The sequence below is a fragment of the Phaethon aethereus genome (genome assembly GCF_964289735.1).
Source record: "Phaethon aethereus genome assembly, chromosome: 1".
Taxonomy (NCBI): Eukaryota; Metazoa; Chordata; class Aves; order Phaethontiformes; family Phaethontidae; genus Phaethon; species Phaethon aethereus.
In genome coordinates, this window is record NC_138575.1 from 211,105,283 (window position 1) to 211,123,582 (window position 18,300).

Below are 18,300 nucleotides of genomic sequence, written 5' to 3' on the forward strand. Positions count from 1 at the left end.
ATGACCTACAGGGAACGCCAGGACAAGCCCCGAGCTGCTGATTCACATACAACAAGGATAGTGCACTGTGCTGTATTTACGGGGGGATGACAAAGAAAGCCCAAAATGTTCAGGAGTTTCATGGGGCAAAATGAATTTTTTACAAAGAAGGGTGGAAAAAGATCATTTAGATCTAAGTCTCCAAATTTTCATCTCTCTAAAAATTCCTGCTAAATCTCAGGTATTGGCAAAAACATTAATCTGGCTGGTCCTGACTGCCATACTTGTGCATAAAACACGAAGGTCCCCAGATCAAAGCTCACCACTTGCCCTCTTGTGTATATGGGAAACTGAACCGTTGTTAATGTATGCATTTATCAGCTGCACGAAGCAGGTGCTCTCTGGCTGGATGTAAATAACCTCCCATCCCCTCCAAACCCCCCTTTGAGCTCATCCATCTCTTCCTATTAACTTGCTACCCAGGCACTCCCAGATTTAAATCTGGATGCGCAGAGAATATATCGAGCGGCATTTGCGATGCCGCAGAGCCGATTGAAACACGTGGTTTTCAGCCTCCCTCAGTCACCCTGGAGCCAAATCCCCGTGTGCTCATTTGGTAGCTTGCTATCAGGTTTGGCAAAGCACTTCTACATCAGTTCTTCAGGAGCATCTGAGAGACATGGTAGCTCTGGAGGGGCATTTGGGTCAATATAGGCACTAGGATTTGCAGCAAGAGTTTAACAATGTCTCGTTTAACTAAAAGGAGGAGAACCTCAGCACCAGCGTTGCCCTCACGAGACTGCATAGGAGTCCCACTAATTTCCACACAGGTCCATAGGGCTGTTCTAGAATAGATCACATGGACAAGCAATTAACTGGTAAAGATAAACATTAAATCAATAAAGGTAGTAATTATGTGCAGCTTAGTAACAAATAAGAGATATAATCTGAAAGGTAACAAATTGCATCAGTTTTAGTGTTACAGGAATAGTAATCCCAAGCAGGAGCTGCATAATTCCCCATCATCAATCAAGATCAAGCCCTTGATGCTAAAGTTCATGACTGGCAAATTTCAGAAACCCCATCATTTCAGGGACTTCCTCAAAGGTTAATTCTTGGACATGCCCTGAGTCAGACAAACTGTAAGATAATCTTTACCCATCCTGAAGCCATGTATGCAGTTATGAAAATCTGAATATATTTGAAGCACTTGGAGTCTATTTTTCAGAGAGAGACACGTTTTCTCAGTCAAAAGTTGTTCATATTTCTGCATTGTAGCAAGGGAGCAAGTTATTTGAACTCAGTTATTGCAGACAAACATGGTTGTTTGTGCTGTCCTCTAATGCAGCACACAAACACCTTTATAGACAATGGGAAGAAAATGCCATTTGTACTAAGGTGAGGAGCACATGTACACTTGGACCATAGCTTCACCCCTAGAAGCAGGAAATTTGACCATAACACTTAAAAGTACCTTCTGTAAAAAAAGCATAAGACATGTTGAAGTTTGCAGTCATGGCTAGGTGCATCCAAAGCTGCCACATGGCTTAAAAAGCTCATGTTCATTGTCAGCAGCGAAGCCTGGACAGTGCTACTATATAAAGTGGACATCAAAACAAAGCCAACTGAGTCAACCAGGAAAAGAGTCAAGGAGGCAGCTAGAAGTAAAGATATTCAGCATGTAGCCAGACCAAGAAAGACTCCTTCATCAGCAGAGGGGATCTATGAGCTCTTCACAGCCCCTAAATATCAGCCCTACCCTCATCCTTTAGTTTTGTCCCCCTGACTCTCATCTCTATGATAAAGCCAGTCTGGGCTGGGTAGAGGTACCCACTGGCACACGCCACCTCCATCACGGGAAAGTAAATGCACGGTACTTCTGCCATCTCCTTGTTCCAAACTGTCCTGATCTGGGGATGTTTAGTGTCACATCTGTGTGCTAACAGGGACACCCTCTCTTCTGTCAATCACTGGCCTCACTGATATATGTAAATATTAAATACCGTTATTCTGAAGTTATTTTCTGGCTTGGTTTGTGGCCTAAAGGACATGTGATTTCAAACTACCGCTGGTAGGAAGAGACATGGAATAACACAGAAAGTAGAGTTAAATTCATCTTCTTTAACTTGAACCACTGAAAAGGAGTCTTTTCTGGGGTAGGCATCAAGCCACGCAGTCCATGGAGAGAGGCAGCCTTCCCCCAGCCGATACTGAAAGAGACGTCTAAAGCAGGCAGGAAGAATTGCTTCTCCAGGCAAGATTCAGTTGTCCAGCCTGGACAGAAGCATCTGGTGTCATTTGAAGTACAGCAAAGCATCTTGCTGAGCCTCCAGATGCCACTCAAAGTGGCAAGGTTCTCCCACGTGTCCTGTCTCTCACCTGAGAGCCACTCACAGATCTCTATAGACCCAAGTATCTCAGCTGGAACTAGCAACACGGAGGTGTGAGAGACCAAAGCAAATGCCTGTATCTTGCAAACACAAAAACACAAGGATGCTAAAAATTCATTTAACCAAGCCACCTAACTAAAATTAGGTGACATCATTTCAGCTCATGGCTTTTCAGATCCCCCAAATCACCTTTTACATGTATGGTAAAGCCTGAGCTCTCAGACACATCACCAGAGCCTTCTTAATATCTTTTAGACTAGGTATTAGGAAAAATCTCTTTACTCAGAGAGTGGTCGAGCATTGGAACAGGCTGCCCAGGGAGGTGGTGGAGTCACCATCACTGGAAGTGTTCAAAAAACATGCAGACGTGGCACTTCGGGACATGGTTTAGTGGGCTTGGTGGTGTTGGGTAGATGGTTGGACTTGATGATCTTAAAAGTCTTTTCCAACCTTAATGGTTCTGTGATTCTTCGGGAGCCATCTGGCACATCGCAACAGGGGAGGCTCCTCACACTGAGCACTGCAGAGAGACCTGTACCAAAATGGCTGCATAATACTAATGACAATAATTTTGGTTTGGACTTGACTAAAGATAAAATATCATGTTTCAGAATTGGTATTACAATAGATTTTAATTTTTTTTTCCAAAATGGGAAGAATTATTTCAATGAAATCTCCTAACAAAGGAAAAAGAGGAATTTTGTCTCTGAAATGTTTTATGTATTGTACATAAGCACTTAGTAAAACTAAGGAACTCATAATATTCCTCTACATCTATATTTTATCTCTATTCACCTTCTATCTATCTATCTATCTATCTATCTATCTATCTATCTACCTACCTACCTACCTACCTACCTACCTACCTACCTACCTATCTATCTATGTATCAATCTGTCTTCTCTATATCAATCTTAAATAATTAATGGTCAAAAACTCACAGAGGCATAATGACAAAATATTTAATTTTTATATTTATTACTCACTGTGCAGTCTCACCACACAGGCTGTCATACAAGGAGTAAAAATATGTTGCTTTCTAATCAAATTATCCCTCTCTCTTCCGCATTTGAATCTCATGCAGATCAGCCACTTGCAAATCTGCATTCGTTGGAAGAGAGAATACTTTTACACATGAGGAAGAAGTGTTCCTGGGATTGACTTGGGATAGGAATAAAACTTTAGACCAAGCACACCATGTGAAAAATTATAAATGTTTGGAGACAAACAGCCCGGTATTTCAGCTGCCAGGATCAAGGGCATGGTTCAAATACCTGGGTTGGAAACCACAGACTAATTCATACCATCTCATTTCAAGAGGAACTGTCAGATCATTTTGATGCAAATAGCTCAGACGCCTCAGGCCCCAGTGCTCGGTTTTTCTTGGCAAGCAGAGCAAAGCAAACCAGTGGGAGGCTGGTCCCCGCAGACCTCCCTGTGCCACGGCCTCTGCTCTACTGCCCCGTCCCCAGCTCCTCCCAGGGAGCTCCTCTCAGGCAACCACTTCTTTGCAAAGCAACGTCAAAAAAATCCCTAAGGAAATAATAATTAAAAAAAAAAAAACCCAACCAAAAATGACCTTTCCAAGTTCTCAGAGTACTTTATTTCATTTCCTACCGAGCACCAGCTCACTGGGCTTTTCCCTTTCCAGAGGGGTGACAGGGGAGAGCCACCCCTCAGAAATGCCCTTCCCTGCTGGACCCCTCTCACCGCACAGCCTCCCTTTCCTCCTGAGCCCCCCACAGAGGGCTGTCTAAAGTTTGTCATAAATAGCGTAGCACTATTAACCCAGGGGCAAGGGTTTTATCTTAGGCACAGAGGCCACTGTTTTGTCCATCTTTATTTCTTCCTGTCTGTTAGCTTCACAGCTGAGTAGCTGTAAGCGCTCACTACGGTGCAGATCATTTCCACCATACATAGAAAACTTCTCTGGTACAGAGCACTCCTCACTTTCTTCCAGGCACTCCTCTCTTTTTATCAACTACCCATGTCACAGTTTGTTCCATCAAGGTCAAGTGATAAGGAGAGAGTAAGAGCTCCGTTGAGTATCCTGCAGCTAGATACTCAGAACCATTGGAGATACACCAGAATATCCTGGCTGTGCTCCAGAAGGGCGTGTGTCTTCCAGAGGGGCTCTGTAACATCTGTTTGCCCATGTGGACACCTCAGAGGCTTTACAGCACCTCAGGTGGCACCAGCCATACCTCTGTGAGGATCTGAATCAAGCCCTGAAACATCTACTGGGTACAGCAACACCACTCTTAGAAGCAGCCCTGAGTCCAGCAGACTGACATCTGCCCTCACCCTGTCCTGCCTCACAGGACCCAAAATACACCAGTGAATCACCTCCTAAAATTGCATATTTCTCCCCACGGGTTACGCAGGGAACTTGAAGTGAGCGGTGCAGCAGCTGGCACCCGAAGTTGCAGCCCTCCATCACTGAGTGGGGAGGTGAAGCCCACCTCAAACATCTCTCGATTACCGAGATTTCCTTTTTTTTCTTGGTAAAACAGATACATTAGCTGAGAGTCATCTAGTGGCAAAAGAGCACAATAGATGCAGTGAGGAACTGGTCATCTTGATATAATCTTTTATAGTCCTTCTTCCATGCGCTGTATATCATCAAAAACACTCCAGTTTCAAATGAACTACCTTATACACACTCTTTCTTTAAGTGTCCTTCATCCCATCATGTAATGTTTTCACTTACCTTTTGTCCTACCACATCTGCCCTCCATCCCTCTGGGTCTTTAAATGAAGCTTCCCTGCAGATTTTTATGCCTGCCACTTTTTACTGGGTTTGGTTGTGGGTTTTTTTCAAGAGCCTATAAAAAGCAGAGTCAGTCCAGGTGTTCTCTGCAGATGTCAAAGAACAAATTCAAATCCTGCTTTCGACATGCTGATTTTAGCTGAGTCCCACAGGAAGGATGCGTGCACCTTCAGCCACGGGCACCCTCAACCCTATTCTGTTCCTGCCTAGGAAATACGCCACAAAACTTTTATTCATAAAAAAAAGCTTAGTGTGTGTCTGTGTGTAAATAGCTTTTTAAAAGTTTTCAAAACATCCCATTTTGAGCAAGGAAGGCAACCCAGAGAAACCAATGGTTCCGCTGCCACCAACAGCTGCCGTTTCTGTGACTTTGTAGCAGGTATAATTAAGGTGAAAGGGAGTGTTTCTAATTACCACTCAGAAAATGTACCTTTAAAATGCACAGTGTCCCTTTTTGTACATAAATAATTGGGTCAAAGTTAAAACCCCTTACTCAGTCAAAATAGCATTTGATTATAAATACAAAGGAATATTTCTCCTAAGGCGGGATAAATAATCATCTGGTTGTCAGGCTTTTTCATCTTTTTTAATTTTCAAATTTTTTTAAACACTTCTTACAGAGTCTTCCCACCAGATCACTGCATAACTTTCCGAACCCCTTATTTTCCCTTGTACACAAAGGTGTCACAGAGAACATGGTGTTCCTGCACTTCTCCCCCTTCTTCCCACAGCCGTTGCCCGTGTGCTCGTGTGCTCCTACCATGTCCTGCCCATGGGACATGCTTAACCTGTGCTGCTGCTATTTCCATGCACAGCTACTCCTGGCTGTCTGCAGAAAACCTTCCTAAAGATTTGGGCTTTCAAACGCCTGCTCAGAGTGTATCTGTGAAGAAGAAATCTGTGATTTCCACGTGGAAAGGAGCTACTGACTCCACAGATGAACACGAGTACCCAGGAAAGCCAAACAAGTGCCCTAAATCAGGCAGTTTTTACAAAGAATTGGTTATGAAGATTCGTATCTGGACAGATGAAAAAGTTTCATAAGGCAACTAAAAAGATACTGGTATGGCAACTCTATAATAAATGTAATCAGCTTAATTCCTTAACACATATATGAGTTTTTCTCAGAATTATGTCTGTTTAAAGGGAGCTTCACAAAGTAGTTTTAAAAAGCTGCATCTTTCCTGTAGTTTTACGGCAGAGTCTAACCCTACCTTGCTCTCCTGCCTCTTTCCAGCAGTGAAATGGTAATGTGCTTGCTTTGAATACCAGTGTAGAGCTCCTTTGGTTGGTTAGTGGTAAATCTTCTTTTACTGTTTCCTAGCTTTATTTTGATGATTACTGTGGGTTTAATTCAGTCAACTTTAGACAGACAAATTCTTAGCCCTATCTTTTTCATTAGCCTTGTGCCTAGAACCTAGAGAAATATGGGTTATTTTCATACCGTTGCATATCAGACAAAATATAACATTTCCCCTCCTTTAAGCCAAGCTAGTATTACCTCACATCAGTGCTCCATTGCTCTTATCAACATTAATTCCTACCCTCTTAATCTCTGCTCCCTAGAAGAATAAGATCAGGTATCTTCTGGAGAAGACTGAAGAATCGGCAGTAGTCCTCCAAAGACAGAGGCTCTGCATCCAGTTCTCAAGACTTTTGGGTTTAGGGCTCTGTTTCATTCTTCATCTTTCCTTGCAAAGTACAGCAAACTAATATTTAGCAGTTACTTTACAAGGCGGCACTATTTTTCTGTTTTTTCTCTATTTTTTTCTGATTGTGCACTTGATCAAAGAATATTATCATCAAGCCGTTATTCCTCTCTGTGATCTAAAGTAGGCAACAGAAAATGGCTCTAAATATACCTGGCTTACTATCTTTGAGTGTGTTTTTCACATTAACTTTAGCTACTGGAATTTGGGCTTCTTGGAAAAGCAAGAAGGACCAGCAGAACAGAAACCCAACTGAAATGGCCATAGTTGGAGGCAGGAATATAAATGTTTTCATTGGATTGTTCACTGCAACAGGTAAGTTTTCTTAAAGGACTTTTAAAAATTCTCCTTAAAACATGTATTACATAGATCTGGGGGACTTTTCTTTCAAAGCAGGTGAACTCCTTTAATGTCAGGGCAGATTTTACCTAAGTGTGGCTTTAAAGGAGCATGGTTTCATGAATCATTTTGGGATGGATTCTTCCAAACCTCTTCACACTGAGCAGAACCTAATGTTTATGTAGATTCTTTTAAATTAAAGAGATTAATTTAAGAGTTTAGTTAAGAGTTAAAGAGCTTAATTTAAGAGTGACTGAAGAATATGACATTTCTCATTAAGGAGGACTGTGGTCTTAATCTTGAACCAGTTTCTGTTATCCAGCATAACAGAAGAATTTTACTCCTGGAACAAGCTAGTTCTGCGTGGAATAAATTGCTACTCATGGCAAGCATTGGGCTCTCTCCTAAAGAGGAATTGTTTCCCCGCTGACTGCTGCCCTCCACTTCCCTTTTCTCTCCTTGCTGCCTGGCATCACCTGAAATTTGCTTCCCTGCCCCGCTTTTTGTGAAGGCTTCCCCAAGAGGTATTTGCCTGGCTAAGACACTTAAGCCCGTGCTGTAGGTTTGTATTCTGACTAACTGCAATGTCTCCTTTTTTTTTTCCTAATGTCTATTTTCTTAGACTGTGTAAGTGATGCTTATGAAGGATGGTCTATCAGTCACAGCAGAATAACAAAGGCAATTCTGTTTGGTCTTGCAAAATTCTTCCATTGAGAAAAATGAAATTAAGATATACCTCCAAAGGTTTAAACATTGAACTTTTCCATGCACACATAGATATTTAATCTTGACCCTGGGAAATTATTTAGGGTGAGATTCTGATACTGTTACCCGTGCTCAGCAGCACACCTCACTATGGTAGAAAACTTTGTAAAGAAAATAGAAGTATGATTAAATATTTGTATGAGAGAAGGGCTTACAAGCTCCCAGAGTGTTTTAAAAGACTAGTTCAGAATGTGTATCGCAATTCTTACCTTTCCATCTTCCATGTTTACAGCCACCTGGGTTGGAGGAGCATATATCAACGGCACAGCTGAAATTGTCTACCTGCCTTCGAAAGGACTACTGTGGGTCCAGGCACCTGTGGGATTTGCCTTGTCCCTTGTTATTGGTAAATAATTCACATAATTAGGACACATACGCTTTTACAAAAAATCATATATTAAGATGCATAACAGAGTATAGGGTACATTTTAAAGATTATTTTGTTTCTTCAGTGTCCCATAGATCCAGAATAAGCATTTATAATGCTATCCTCTAAACCAAAACATAAGAAATTGAGGGAGGTTGAAGCTAATGTAAAGTTTTGCCTGCTTGGAGCAATTTATAGGCCAAAAATCTTATCTGAGAACTTTATAAGCATGTGGCTATGTGCAAATTGCTTTTTTATCATGGTCTCTTATTCACAGGCTATTGAGGGCATTGGTGTCATTTTAATATTTTCTTCAAAATTTCTGTGTGGTGAAATAATACTATCTCAACTTTTCCACTAAAATGCATTCTTCTGGGTAGTCTCATCTCAGGATGAATTTGTAGTGCATCCAGCTTATCACACTTCACAGCTGGTCACTATTTTGTTGAAACTAAGCTAAGTTTGCAGTGCCATTTCTAACTCCAAGAATTACTGGAATCATGCTGAGGTTCAGCTGTTCTGCCAAGACCAAAGTTTCTTCTAGTCCACACTGAGTTATACCATAACTCTCTAGGGGCACAGGATGATTAAAGCAAGGAAACCTGTGCAGACCTTGCACAGGAATTTCTAAAAGAACAATAACCTTTATTCCCAAGTCAGAGAAAAGAGTCCAACTGACGTGAATATGAATCAGGCTTGGAAATATACTGCCAGCATTTCTTATGTGAGTAATTCTTACTAATAAAATTGAGGAGTGCAGGTCTAATCCTGCAATCTTTACTCAGGTCAGCAGTGCCCAGACAAGCAGTCCAGTTGGCTTCAGGGTTAGGCAAAATACGTATTCTTTGGTTTTAATGAGATGGCTGTACGTCTGAAGCCTAATATTTAGATGAAGGCGGGTGGGACTCAGCTCAATGCACAGATTAAAACAATATAGTTCTGGGACGAGAAAATGAAGCCACCAAAATGAAAATGTAACCAGAAAAGGAACGTATATCAACATGTTGCATCATATGGTCAAGGACAAAAGTTTGTCTCTTTTTTAGCCAAATACGAGTCTTCAATGCCTCACTCTGCCTACTGACATTTTCCACAGGAAGCATTTCAGAAAACTTTGTACCTCAGGTTGGTAGGTCACTGGAGATGGAGAGGAAACTGTATATGGGTGTCCTGTGAGCTAAGTTCCTGTCACAGTCACACAGGTATCTTATACCACTTGGGGTGCCCTAGGGGGTCCTACCTGGCCTCCAGTAGCCACTCTGGAAAGATGTAAGTCTGCCAAAAGCGGAGGGTCATATCTGTCAGATGTAAGAGGATGTCCTTTGTAACCTGGGGCCTCTCAGATGGATGAAACCCCACATTTAGGCAAGTGAATTGAGGCCTTGCTGTCTGGTCGGCTGCATCATTCTCTAGGGTCCATTATGTATGAATTCCACACTTGCTATATGGGTCTGATACCCAAACACAATAGTATTCTTACATTTTTTTCCTGGAATGTAATACATGCAAAATTCTACCAAAATGTCATCACTTCTGATAGGTGGTTTCTTCTTTGTAAACCCAATGAGATCCAAGAATTATGTGACAGTGATGGATCCCCTTCAAGAAACTTATGGGAACGTGATGGGAAGCTTACTCTTCATTCCACCACTGCTAGGAGAGGTGTTCTGGTTTGCAGCTATCCTGGCATCCCTGGGTAAATACTTTGCTGTTATATTTGTTAAAGGTCATGTGGCACAACTATCAGAGTATAATACACATTTGGGAATTGTGTTGGACTAAGCTGTGGAAAGTTGTGCTTCCTGTCTCCTTCTGTGAGAGGAACACAAGCATTTCTCATTTCTGGAAAATATGTTTTTAGCTTTAAAACAAATGACAGTAGTATATATTCATGATATGATATAGAGAGGTCTGGCAACATGAGTTAGTACCTTCCTCTTGCCTGTGAGAGAGCAGATGTAAAAAGGCAAAGTGCCTTGGCAAAGGCCAGGCAGCAAGGTAGCAGCAAGAGCAGAAAGGGAACATGGGTTCTCCTGAGTCCTCACTCTGCCCGCTCCCCGTAGACCGTGTGCTTCTCATACAGTGTGGTGTGTTGCCATCAAGGGAATAACATACCCTTATTTATTCTGTATTCTGTACAGATGAAATCTGTCTTAAAATACTTAACCACTGTCCTTGTCTGCAGGAGCAACAATGAAGGTCATCTTGGATATTGGAGGCTCTTTGGCTATCATCGTCTCAGCATGCACTGTCATACTCTACACTCTGCTGGGAGGCCTCTACTCTGTTGCATACACAGATGTCATCCAGCTGGTTTTCATTACCCTGAGTCTGGCAAGTCCTGTGCATTTCTTTATTACTAGTTTCCTAACTAACGCATAAAATCCTGCTCTTCTTTTCAGTATGTCTCAGACCAAAAATAACTCCACCAGTACTGTCCCTTGCCCTATAGTTTCTCTCCAGGAGAACAAGTCTCCTGACACATCTTACAGTCCTTATACATTTCAGACAGTGCTCACACAAGCTATTGGCCTTGCTGGTTGAACACGGCTGCTCACAAGTAAGGTCTGCAGAACCTGTCCAGAACAATCTTAGTTGGAAAGGAGAGAGATCTGTCTACTGAAGGCACCAGTTGACCTGAATTACAGACTCATGTTCTTGATGATGCCATGAACCATAAATATGTAGATTTAGAGTAAGGAAGGGGAGAAGGAAGACTCTTAGTCTGGGTTTAATCTTGTGTTCTACTTCTACCTTAATTTTAATATCTGAATAGATTCTCCAAGAACAAGGACCTTGGGGAAATGGTTAACTATTTCCATTTCTATCCTAGTGGATCTGTATCCCCTTCGCCCTGGTGAACTCTGCAACAGAGAGTATTTATTACACTGCAACTCATCAGTCTTACCAAGACCCTTGGATTGGGAAGATAGAAAAGCAGTATCTTGGAAGGTGGCTGGATGACTTCTTCTACCTGGTATGGAGTATTTCTTGGACAGGTGGTTGGGAGAAGGGATTGTTCAGGGACTTTTTTTCTGGAAAACTTGTGGGTTCTTCCAGCCACGAGTCCTACATTGCACCATTGGCAGGGACAGGATGATGTGTAAAATCTTCTCTCAGCCACTCTGCAGCACACTGAATGGACTGGGGACATCCAGGGCTCAGCTGTGGGAAGGAAGAAGCAGTAGGGACACTCCATCCTTTACCGACATGAAGGAATGTACCTCTTGAGTAAGAGCATCCAGGCAACTAGTTCCACTCCCGACTCCTAAATGAGGCATTTCCTACCTTTTGAAAGGTTGGTCTTGCAGCCTTAATAGCGTGCTTTTAACATAATTATGTAAAATTCACTCTATTTGAAAAAAAAAGTTAAAATGACACGACTGCAGGTCATCAGCAAGCATGGTGCCATCGGCTCCACTGCGTAACTCAACTTCTGAACTACCAGTATAGCCAAGACTACAGGAGACTGTTATGCTCTTGCTAGACTGGTAATAGGGACACACAGAAGATTGAGATTGTTTGGTGAGAGTAGAATCTTCAGATTTTATCTGATGAAATTTGTCTGCTAAGAAAGTGAAAATGGTGATTTTACTTTTAATTTTAGATTATACTCTAGCTAAGTTTGGGTAGATTTTTTACAAAAGTTACATTCCTGAAGAACTTCTCTTTTCCTTCCTCTGCACCTTTCACTATGCCAAGCAACCTGTTTTTCAGCTTTCTCAGTCTGCTAAACCATTAACCTGTTTTGATCAAAATTTCACATCCATCATAATGAAAACAAAGGAAAAGGACACCCTCAACCATCAGAAATATCATCCTCAATAGTTAAAGCTGGGCAACATTGATGCATTTGAAATGAGAGTTTTATAACGGTAACATCTGAATGGATGGATGATGCCCTACAGCAGTCAGCAGCCTGGTGGGTGCCACTGGTAACATCTCAATGTTTCAGGTGCTTGGGAGCATCCCGTGGCAAACTTATTTCCAAAGAGTACTCTCCGCTGCCTCGCCAGGACAGGCAAGGCTCATCTCCTACCTCTCTGGCCTTGGGTGCTTTTCAATGGCCATCCCCTCTGTGCTCATTGGAGCAGTTGCAGCATCAACAGGTAAAACTAATTCTTTGTATCTGAATAATGAATATGTTTTTGTTAAAGGTGATTAAAATGGGATCCAAAGAAGTCCTGATTTAGACTTCAAATTACCTAGTCCTGTGTACCTATAAGCGTAGCTCTGGCCACCAAGCTAGGCAGTCTGCACTAGAAATGTGAAGCCCTCTGAGGTTCAGTGCACAACTACCTAGAGACATTTAAACAGCCCCAAGACCTGTTTAAAGCTACTTCGTTGTGGTGAAATGGCTTTTCATGGACCTTGTGTTGAGGAAAGATGAAGGCATACCCTGTAGAACCCTATCATGCTTTTGTTAATGCCTTCTGCATGTAAGACCCAGCAATATTACTAGAAATTGTTAATATGGTTCTGAAGAAAACCTGCTTGAAAGAATCAAGAAGTTCAGTCCTGTAAACTCACAGTCCCTGCCCAGGGGATCAGTCCTGTGTTGGCTGTGAGCAAGGGTTAAAGAGCAGCCAGATCACCGAACATTTAAAGCAATCAGTTGAACTCATTAATTCCTCTGTCACTAGGGGCATCAGACCAAAACTCCCTTCTCCTCACGAGCAGGGTCTAGAAAGCTGACCTTTAACTGGCCCAGTTCTGGAAACACGTGAAGCATAGCCGTTTCTACAGATGCTACTGGGGAAAAGGGAAATCTTTGATCTAGTGACAGCTGCAGCATGCTAAGGGGAATCACAAGAGATCATAAGAGAATAAAAAAAATTAATACAAGTCCTAAAATACAGAGGGGGTCTCAGTCCTTAGCCCTGCTGTGACTGGTCCCTGTGGAACGGCAGCTTCAAAGACAACAGAAATGTCAATGAAGGATTTGTTGTGACTTTTCCTTGATCTGTTTTAAAGACTGGAACCAGACAAGCTATGGTCTTCCAAGTCCATTCGAGAGAGGGGAATCAGCGATGATACTGCCACTTGTTTTACACTATCTCTGCCCAGCATACGTCTCCATTGCTGGTTTGGGAGCCATCGCTGCTGCTGCAATGTCTTCTGCAGATTCAGCTCTTCTCTCCGCCGGCTCCATGTTTGCTCACAATATCTACAGGAAAATCCTGAGGAAAAAGGTACTTGGTTATAGCATTCAGTAGTTTTGGTGTCAGGAAAGATGCTTTTGTTTCAAGACAGTTTCAAATCCAGTCTCTGTGGTCTGCGATTAGAGGTGTCTGTCCTACAGCTGAGTTCTGGAGCCAGAGCTTCAAACGTAGGTCAGGGGCGTTCATATCCTCGGTAGGGATACAAATACCCACACTGGTGAGCTTTGCTCTTTATAAAATGACTGGGAGAAAATTTAGACTAGGATGTTAATGGAAACAGCATAAAACCATGACCCTTAAAATTACAGAGGGCAGCTCCATCTCCAGGGGTGCCTGCCTTGGACGGCTGCCGGTGGCAAGCACTGCCTGAAAGCAGCAAGGGCTTGGTGAGGACCAGCCCAGGGGAGGGCAGTGCTGGTCACCCCGCCAGTGTCTGTAATGTTACAATCTCTGTTTTACAGGCCACGGAGACGGAGGTCTTATGGGCCATGAGGATCTCCATGCTGGTCTTTGGGGCCGGGGCTGCCGGTCTGGCTTTTTACTCCAGCTCTGTCTATGACCTCTGGTTTCTCAGCGGGGAGCTAGTGTACGCCCTGCTCTTCCCCCAGCTCTGTTGTGCCCTCTTCGCGCCCAGCACCAACGCCTACGGCTCGGCTGCCGGCTTCTTGGTTGGGCTCCTCCTGAGGCTGCTGGCGGGGGAGCCTGCCCTGGGCATCCCCCCTGCCATCTGCTACCCAGCCTGCTCCCTGGTGAATGGGGCCTACAGTCAGCTCTTCCCCTTTAAAACATTCACCATGCTTCTCACCTTGGGGACGATTGCTGCTGTTTCATACCTGGCTGTGGCTTTGTTTCAGAGGAACCTCCTTCCCCGCAGGTGGGATGTTTGCAATGTCATGGGGGCAACTAGCACCCTCATCCCCCTGCAACGGGTGGAGAAACAGATGGGTTCGCCAACGGTTGCACTAGGAGAGAATGGCGATTAAATGTGGTCACGGTACATTCAGCAGTTAGAGCATGGCACAAGCAGCATCGCTCTTCCCTTTGCTTTCTCCAGTAATGTATTATTTAAAGTCCTCGCAGAGCAATAAAGACGCGTTCTGTTCACCCAAGGAGAATGTGTGAGCTCGAAGTCTGCAGTGACTAAAGGCGCGTGGTGATGGAGCACAATCTTGTGGTGGTGACTACGGGGCACCTCGGGCCCCAGCAGTGTTTGCTTCGGGTGCCCCTGCTACCCCACCTGAAATTATGGCATTCTCAAGTCACACACTAGAGTTTTAGCATAATCGTCCCTGGGGAGCACGTCAAACCTATAAAAACACAGATTACTGAATGCAGTGCAACCCCCCCAGCAGTCAGCAGTAACAGCAATTCTGCACCAGTCTTTGTACGCTTTACAAGGCTTTCCTTGATGATGCAAAAACTTTTGCATATGCCTCTCCCCTGCCACAGTCTCAGGCCACACAGCCAGTCTGCTGCCACGTGGCTGAGGAGAGGACATCTCCTCTCATATGGCCTGGTAGGGCAGAAGCAGGTGAACAAGATGAAGCAACAGTCCTTAATTACCGAATAAGAAAGTTTTACGTAGCCACTATTCACAAAAACTCAACCAGCTGGAAAAATGGAGCTGCCAGAGAGACTCTTGAATGAGTCTTCTCTAAAATACCTGTGAAGGTGTTACCCAAGCGCAGCGGTGGGATGGTGTGGGACACATACGCAAACTGGTGTGTGAGAACTCAGAGGACTGTGATGAGAGAAAGGTGCTCAAAACTGATCCTGAACCTGCCTGCAGGGACAGGAAATCCTGAGGGCAAGATCCCAAAAGATTCGAGCCACCAGGTCTGTACAGAAAAGCCCCTGATACCTTGTTTGCATAAATTCTCAATGGGTCAGAAGAAAAGCAACCCAGCTAACTAGTGAGTGTGGCCTCTAGCCTGAAGTCTGATGGACCAAGACCATCCTACATGGGATGGGTCGTTAAGATGGGAGCTGAAGTAAAGATTCAGAAGGATCCTGCCCTGATGGCTCACGGATGGCTGTCATTTTATACTTCCCTCGGCAGCTGTGCAGTGGCTCATCAGGGGTCAGTTGCAATCCACCCACAACAGCCAGCAGAAACCGCGCTCTGGGCAGCCCCTCACCACAAAACCTTTACAAAATGGTTGTGGGAGCCGCTGTGCGTGGCAACACCTGGCACTGTTGGAGGGGAGACATTTACTGACATATCCAAAATACCCCACAGCAAAGCAACCCTGACAGCCAACCGAGCTGCCAACGGTGAAAACAGTACGTTGCTCAGTGAATTGCTTCCAGCACGTGCTAAACACCCCTCTGTGCACGCACAAGGCGAGAAACTCTGCTGGTGCCACCATGCACAGCCTCAGCAAGCTCAGCAAGGAGCCACGTGTCACTCTGAACTGTACTAAGGCAAGTTCAGTGCCTCGAGAGGAGGACTGGCAGCCCTAAGCTCTAGATACGGCTTTGCTCTAGATATGGACTCTGCCCGCCACGGGAAGCATCTATCTCCTTTAAAATACCCATCCTCAGCAAGGTGGAGATTCTGCACCTCATCAGAAAAATATGACACAACTTCATGCTTTACCCTAGTGTTAGTAAACACCTGGGCACACTTAACTTCCCATGCACAGCAGTCCTGGTGATACGCTTTGTTAAACCAAGACCAGACATTCTTTCCTGTATCCCTAGAGACTGCCATGAAATACTAATTATAACTTGTGTCTAGAAAAGGTAAAAAAAACTGTTTTGAAAATTAAAAGCATTACCATTAACCATGGCCCCAGGTGGTCACCCACTGAAGTCTTTCACAGCCCAGGGATTTGAATGGGAGCATGTGATGCTGTGCTTAGCTAAGGGAGACACCAAAGCTATCATTACTGTAGCACCAGAAGAACTGGGCTCTTGTTCAATCGCAGTTGCTGTATGCTGATTCAAGCATACTCCCCTGAAAGATTTAGAGATGACCTAGTTTGGGGACCTCCACGTCCCTCTGTGTGGAGCAGACCAAAGCTGACATACTGCGCTCACACAAGGGTACAGACCTGCTGCATGGCCCAGATGAGAGCAAAACTCCAATGTCCTCATGTCAAGGTCAGCATCCCACCCACTGATCATCCCACCCACTGATCATCCCACCCAGCAGCTCTGAAAGGCAAAGGACTACACCTGGAGATACCTTTTCTCTACACTGCTGTGCCCAACTTTTCCTTCTGTTCCCCTGCAGAGTCCCAAAGTTTGTCATTAAAGCCCTTCTGTGCTCACGCACTTGGCCTGGTGGGCAATAGATCCACAGCTTCCTGAGAGAGCGTCAAAGGACAGTGCTCTGGGGTAGGACCTTGCTGAAGAGTCACCACCACCACCATGTCACCACTCAGCGTCACCACAGAAAACTCCCAGCGACTTCAAATAGGAAAGCCTTAGCGCTGTAAGGGGTATCTGGCATACTCAGCAGAGACACTTTGCCCTTACAAAGCTTCTCTGAATTTCATACCACTAAAACATGCTCTGCTTCACGTGGAGAGACAAAAATGGCAAAGACACAATTACTGGAACTCTCCTGAATGTTTTCCATTTTCCATCCTTATATGACACCCTCGTCAGAACATCCCCCAGCGAGCTTAAAAAGAAAACATTCATCAAGGTCAGACAAAGTTTTGAAAGCAATTAGCTGCAAGTAAAATAAATATAAAAGCAATTCTAGCCTATACTTAATGACAAAATGCCTAGTTGTTCCAGTCCAGCACACCCAAAGTCCTTGAGGTGTTGCCAGCATGGGGAATAATGACCCAGCTCCCAATGAAATCATTCCTCTCACAGGTTACTGCCTCCAGTTCAGTATTCCTTTCTTTTCCTTGCCCCCTGTTTATAACAAATTTGCTCAGGCACTGGAGGGCCCCAGTATACCTCTCCACTTGTGGATTTACCTCCTTTGCCCCTTGGATGTGTCCATGCCAGTGACTCTGTACAATTCCAGTTTTCATTAACTTTTCTCCACCTAGACAGCTGCTACCTGTTTCTGGCATTTTTGAGGTTAATAATACCCTATCTGTCATGTTTAATTAAAAAAAAAAAAAAAAAAAGACCTGCAATTTGGGAAGCATTTGGTTTGCAGTGAGTTCTCAGCATCTCATCAGAACTTCACCAGGCATCATTGAATGTCTGGCTTATATAGATGAGAAAAACAGGAACATAACACTTCTGGAGGGATTTCCTAAATGTGTCCTCACTGGAATAACAGCTGGTGTCCAGCAAAAAAGCAAAGAAACACTTTCAGGTTTGCCAGACATTTCTAGCACTGCCTGGGAGATACTTCCACGTGAGCTATGAGCTGCGTGGGACCAGGATGATCCTCTCATTGCTTCCACGCAAATGCCACGCTCTCTGGCTTTACCCCACATGCCACACACCAAACTTCCCGTCTCAGGCTTTACTGGAGAATACATCAGCTCAGCTAGCAGAGCGCTTCGCTCTTCTAGTAGTTTTTCCTGCTCTAGATCACCACTGACTTTTTGTGCTCCTATAACAAGGGAAGGATTGAAAGGCATTAATCCCCCACAGCAGGACATTTGTAAATTCAGAAAATATTCCAGGTTGCTTTGCTGATCCTTAAAACTTTGAGGCAATCCATCATCCCCAGGGATGGGAATGCTGCTGCAGCAAAGCGTGGCTTTCTCTGCCCCCCAGGTAGGGGCTGTGATCATCCTTGTGACTGGAATTTGGGCTGTCTGGAAAAATCAAAAGAACAATAATGTGAACTGGAGTAAAGTTTCCATTATCAGACACAAAAGAATGAACATCCCAAATG

General features: G+C 43.9%; 1 protein-coding gene across 1 annotated transcript; it reads left to right on the forward strand.

Moving 5' to 3' along the window:
• Window positions 1–7,105: 7,105 nt before the first annotated feature.
• LOC309417409 (high affinity choline transporter 1-like) lies at window positions 7,106–14,464 on the forward strand (the record flags this gene model as incomplete). Its single annotated transcript, XM_082014909.1, has 8 exons — window positions 7,106–7,163; window positions 8,185–8,298; window positions 9,860–10,015; window positions 10,505–10,653; window positions 11,153–11,296; window positions 12,275–12,428; window positions 13,294–13,511; window positions 13,943–14,464. The coding sequence occupies 8 exons, from the start codon at window positions 7,106–7,108 to the stop codon at window positions 14,462–14,464; spliced, it is 1,515 nt and encodes a 504-aa protein (XP_081871035.1).
• Window positions 14,465–18,300: the final 3,836 nt, after the last annotated feature.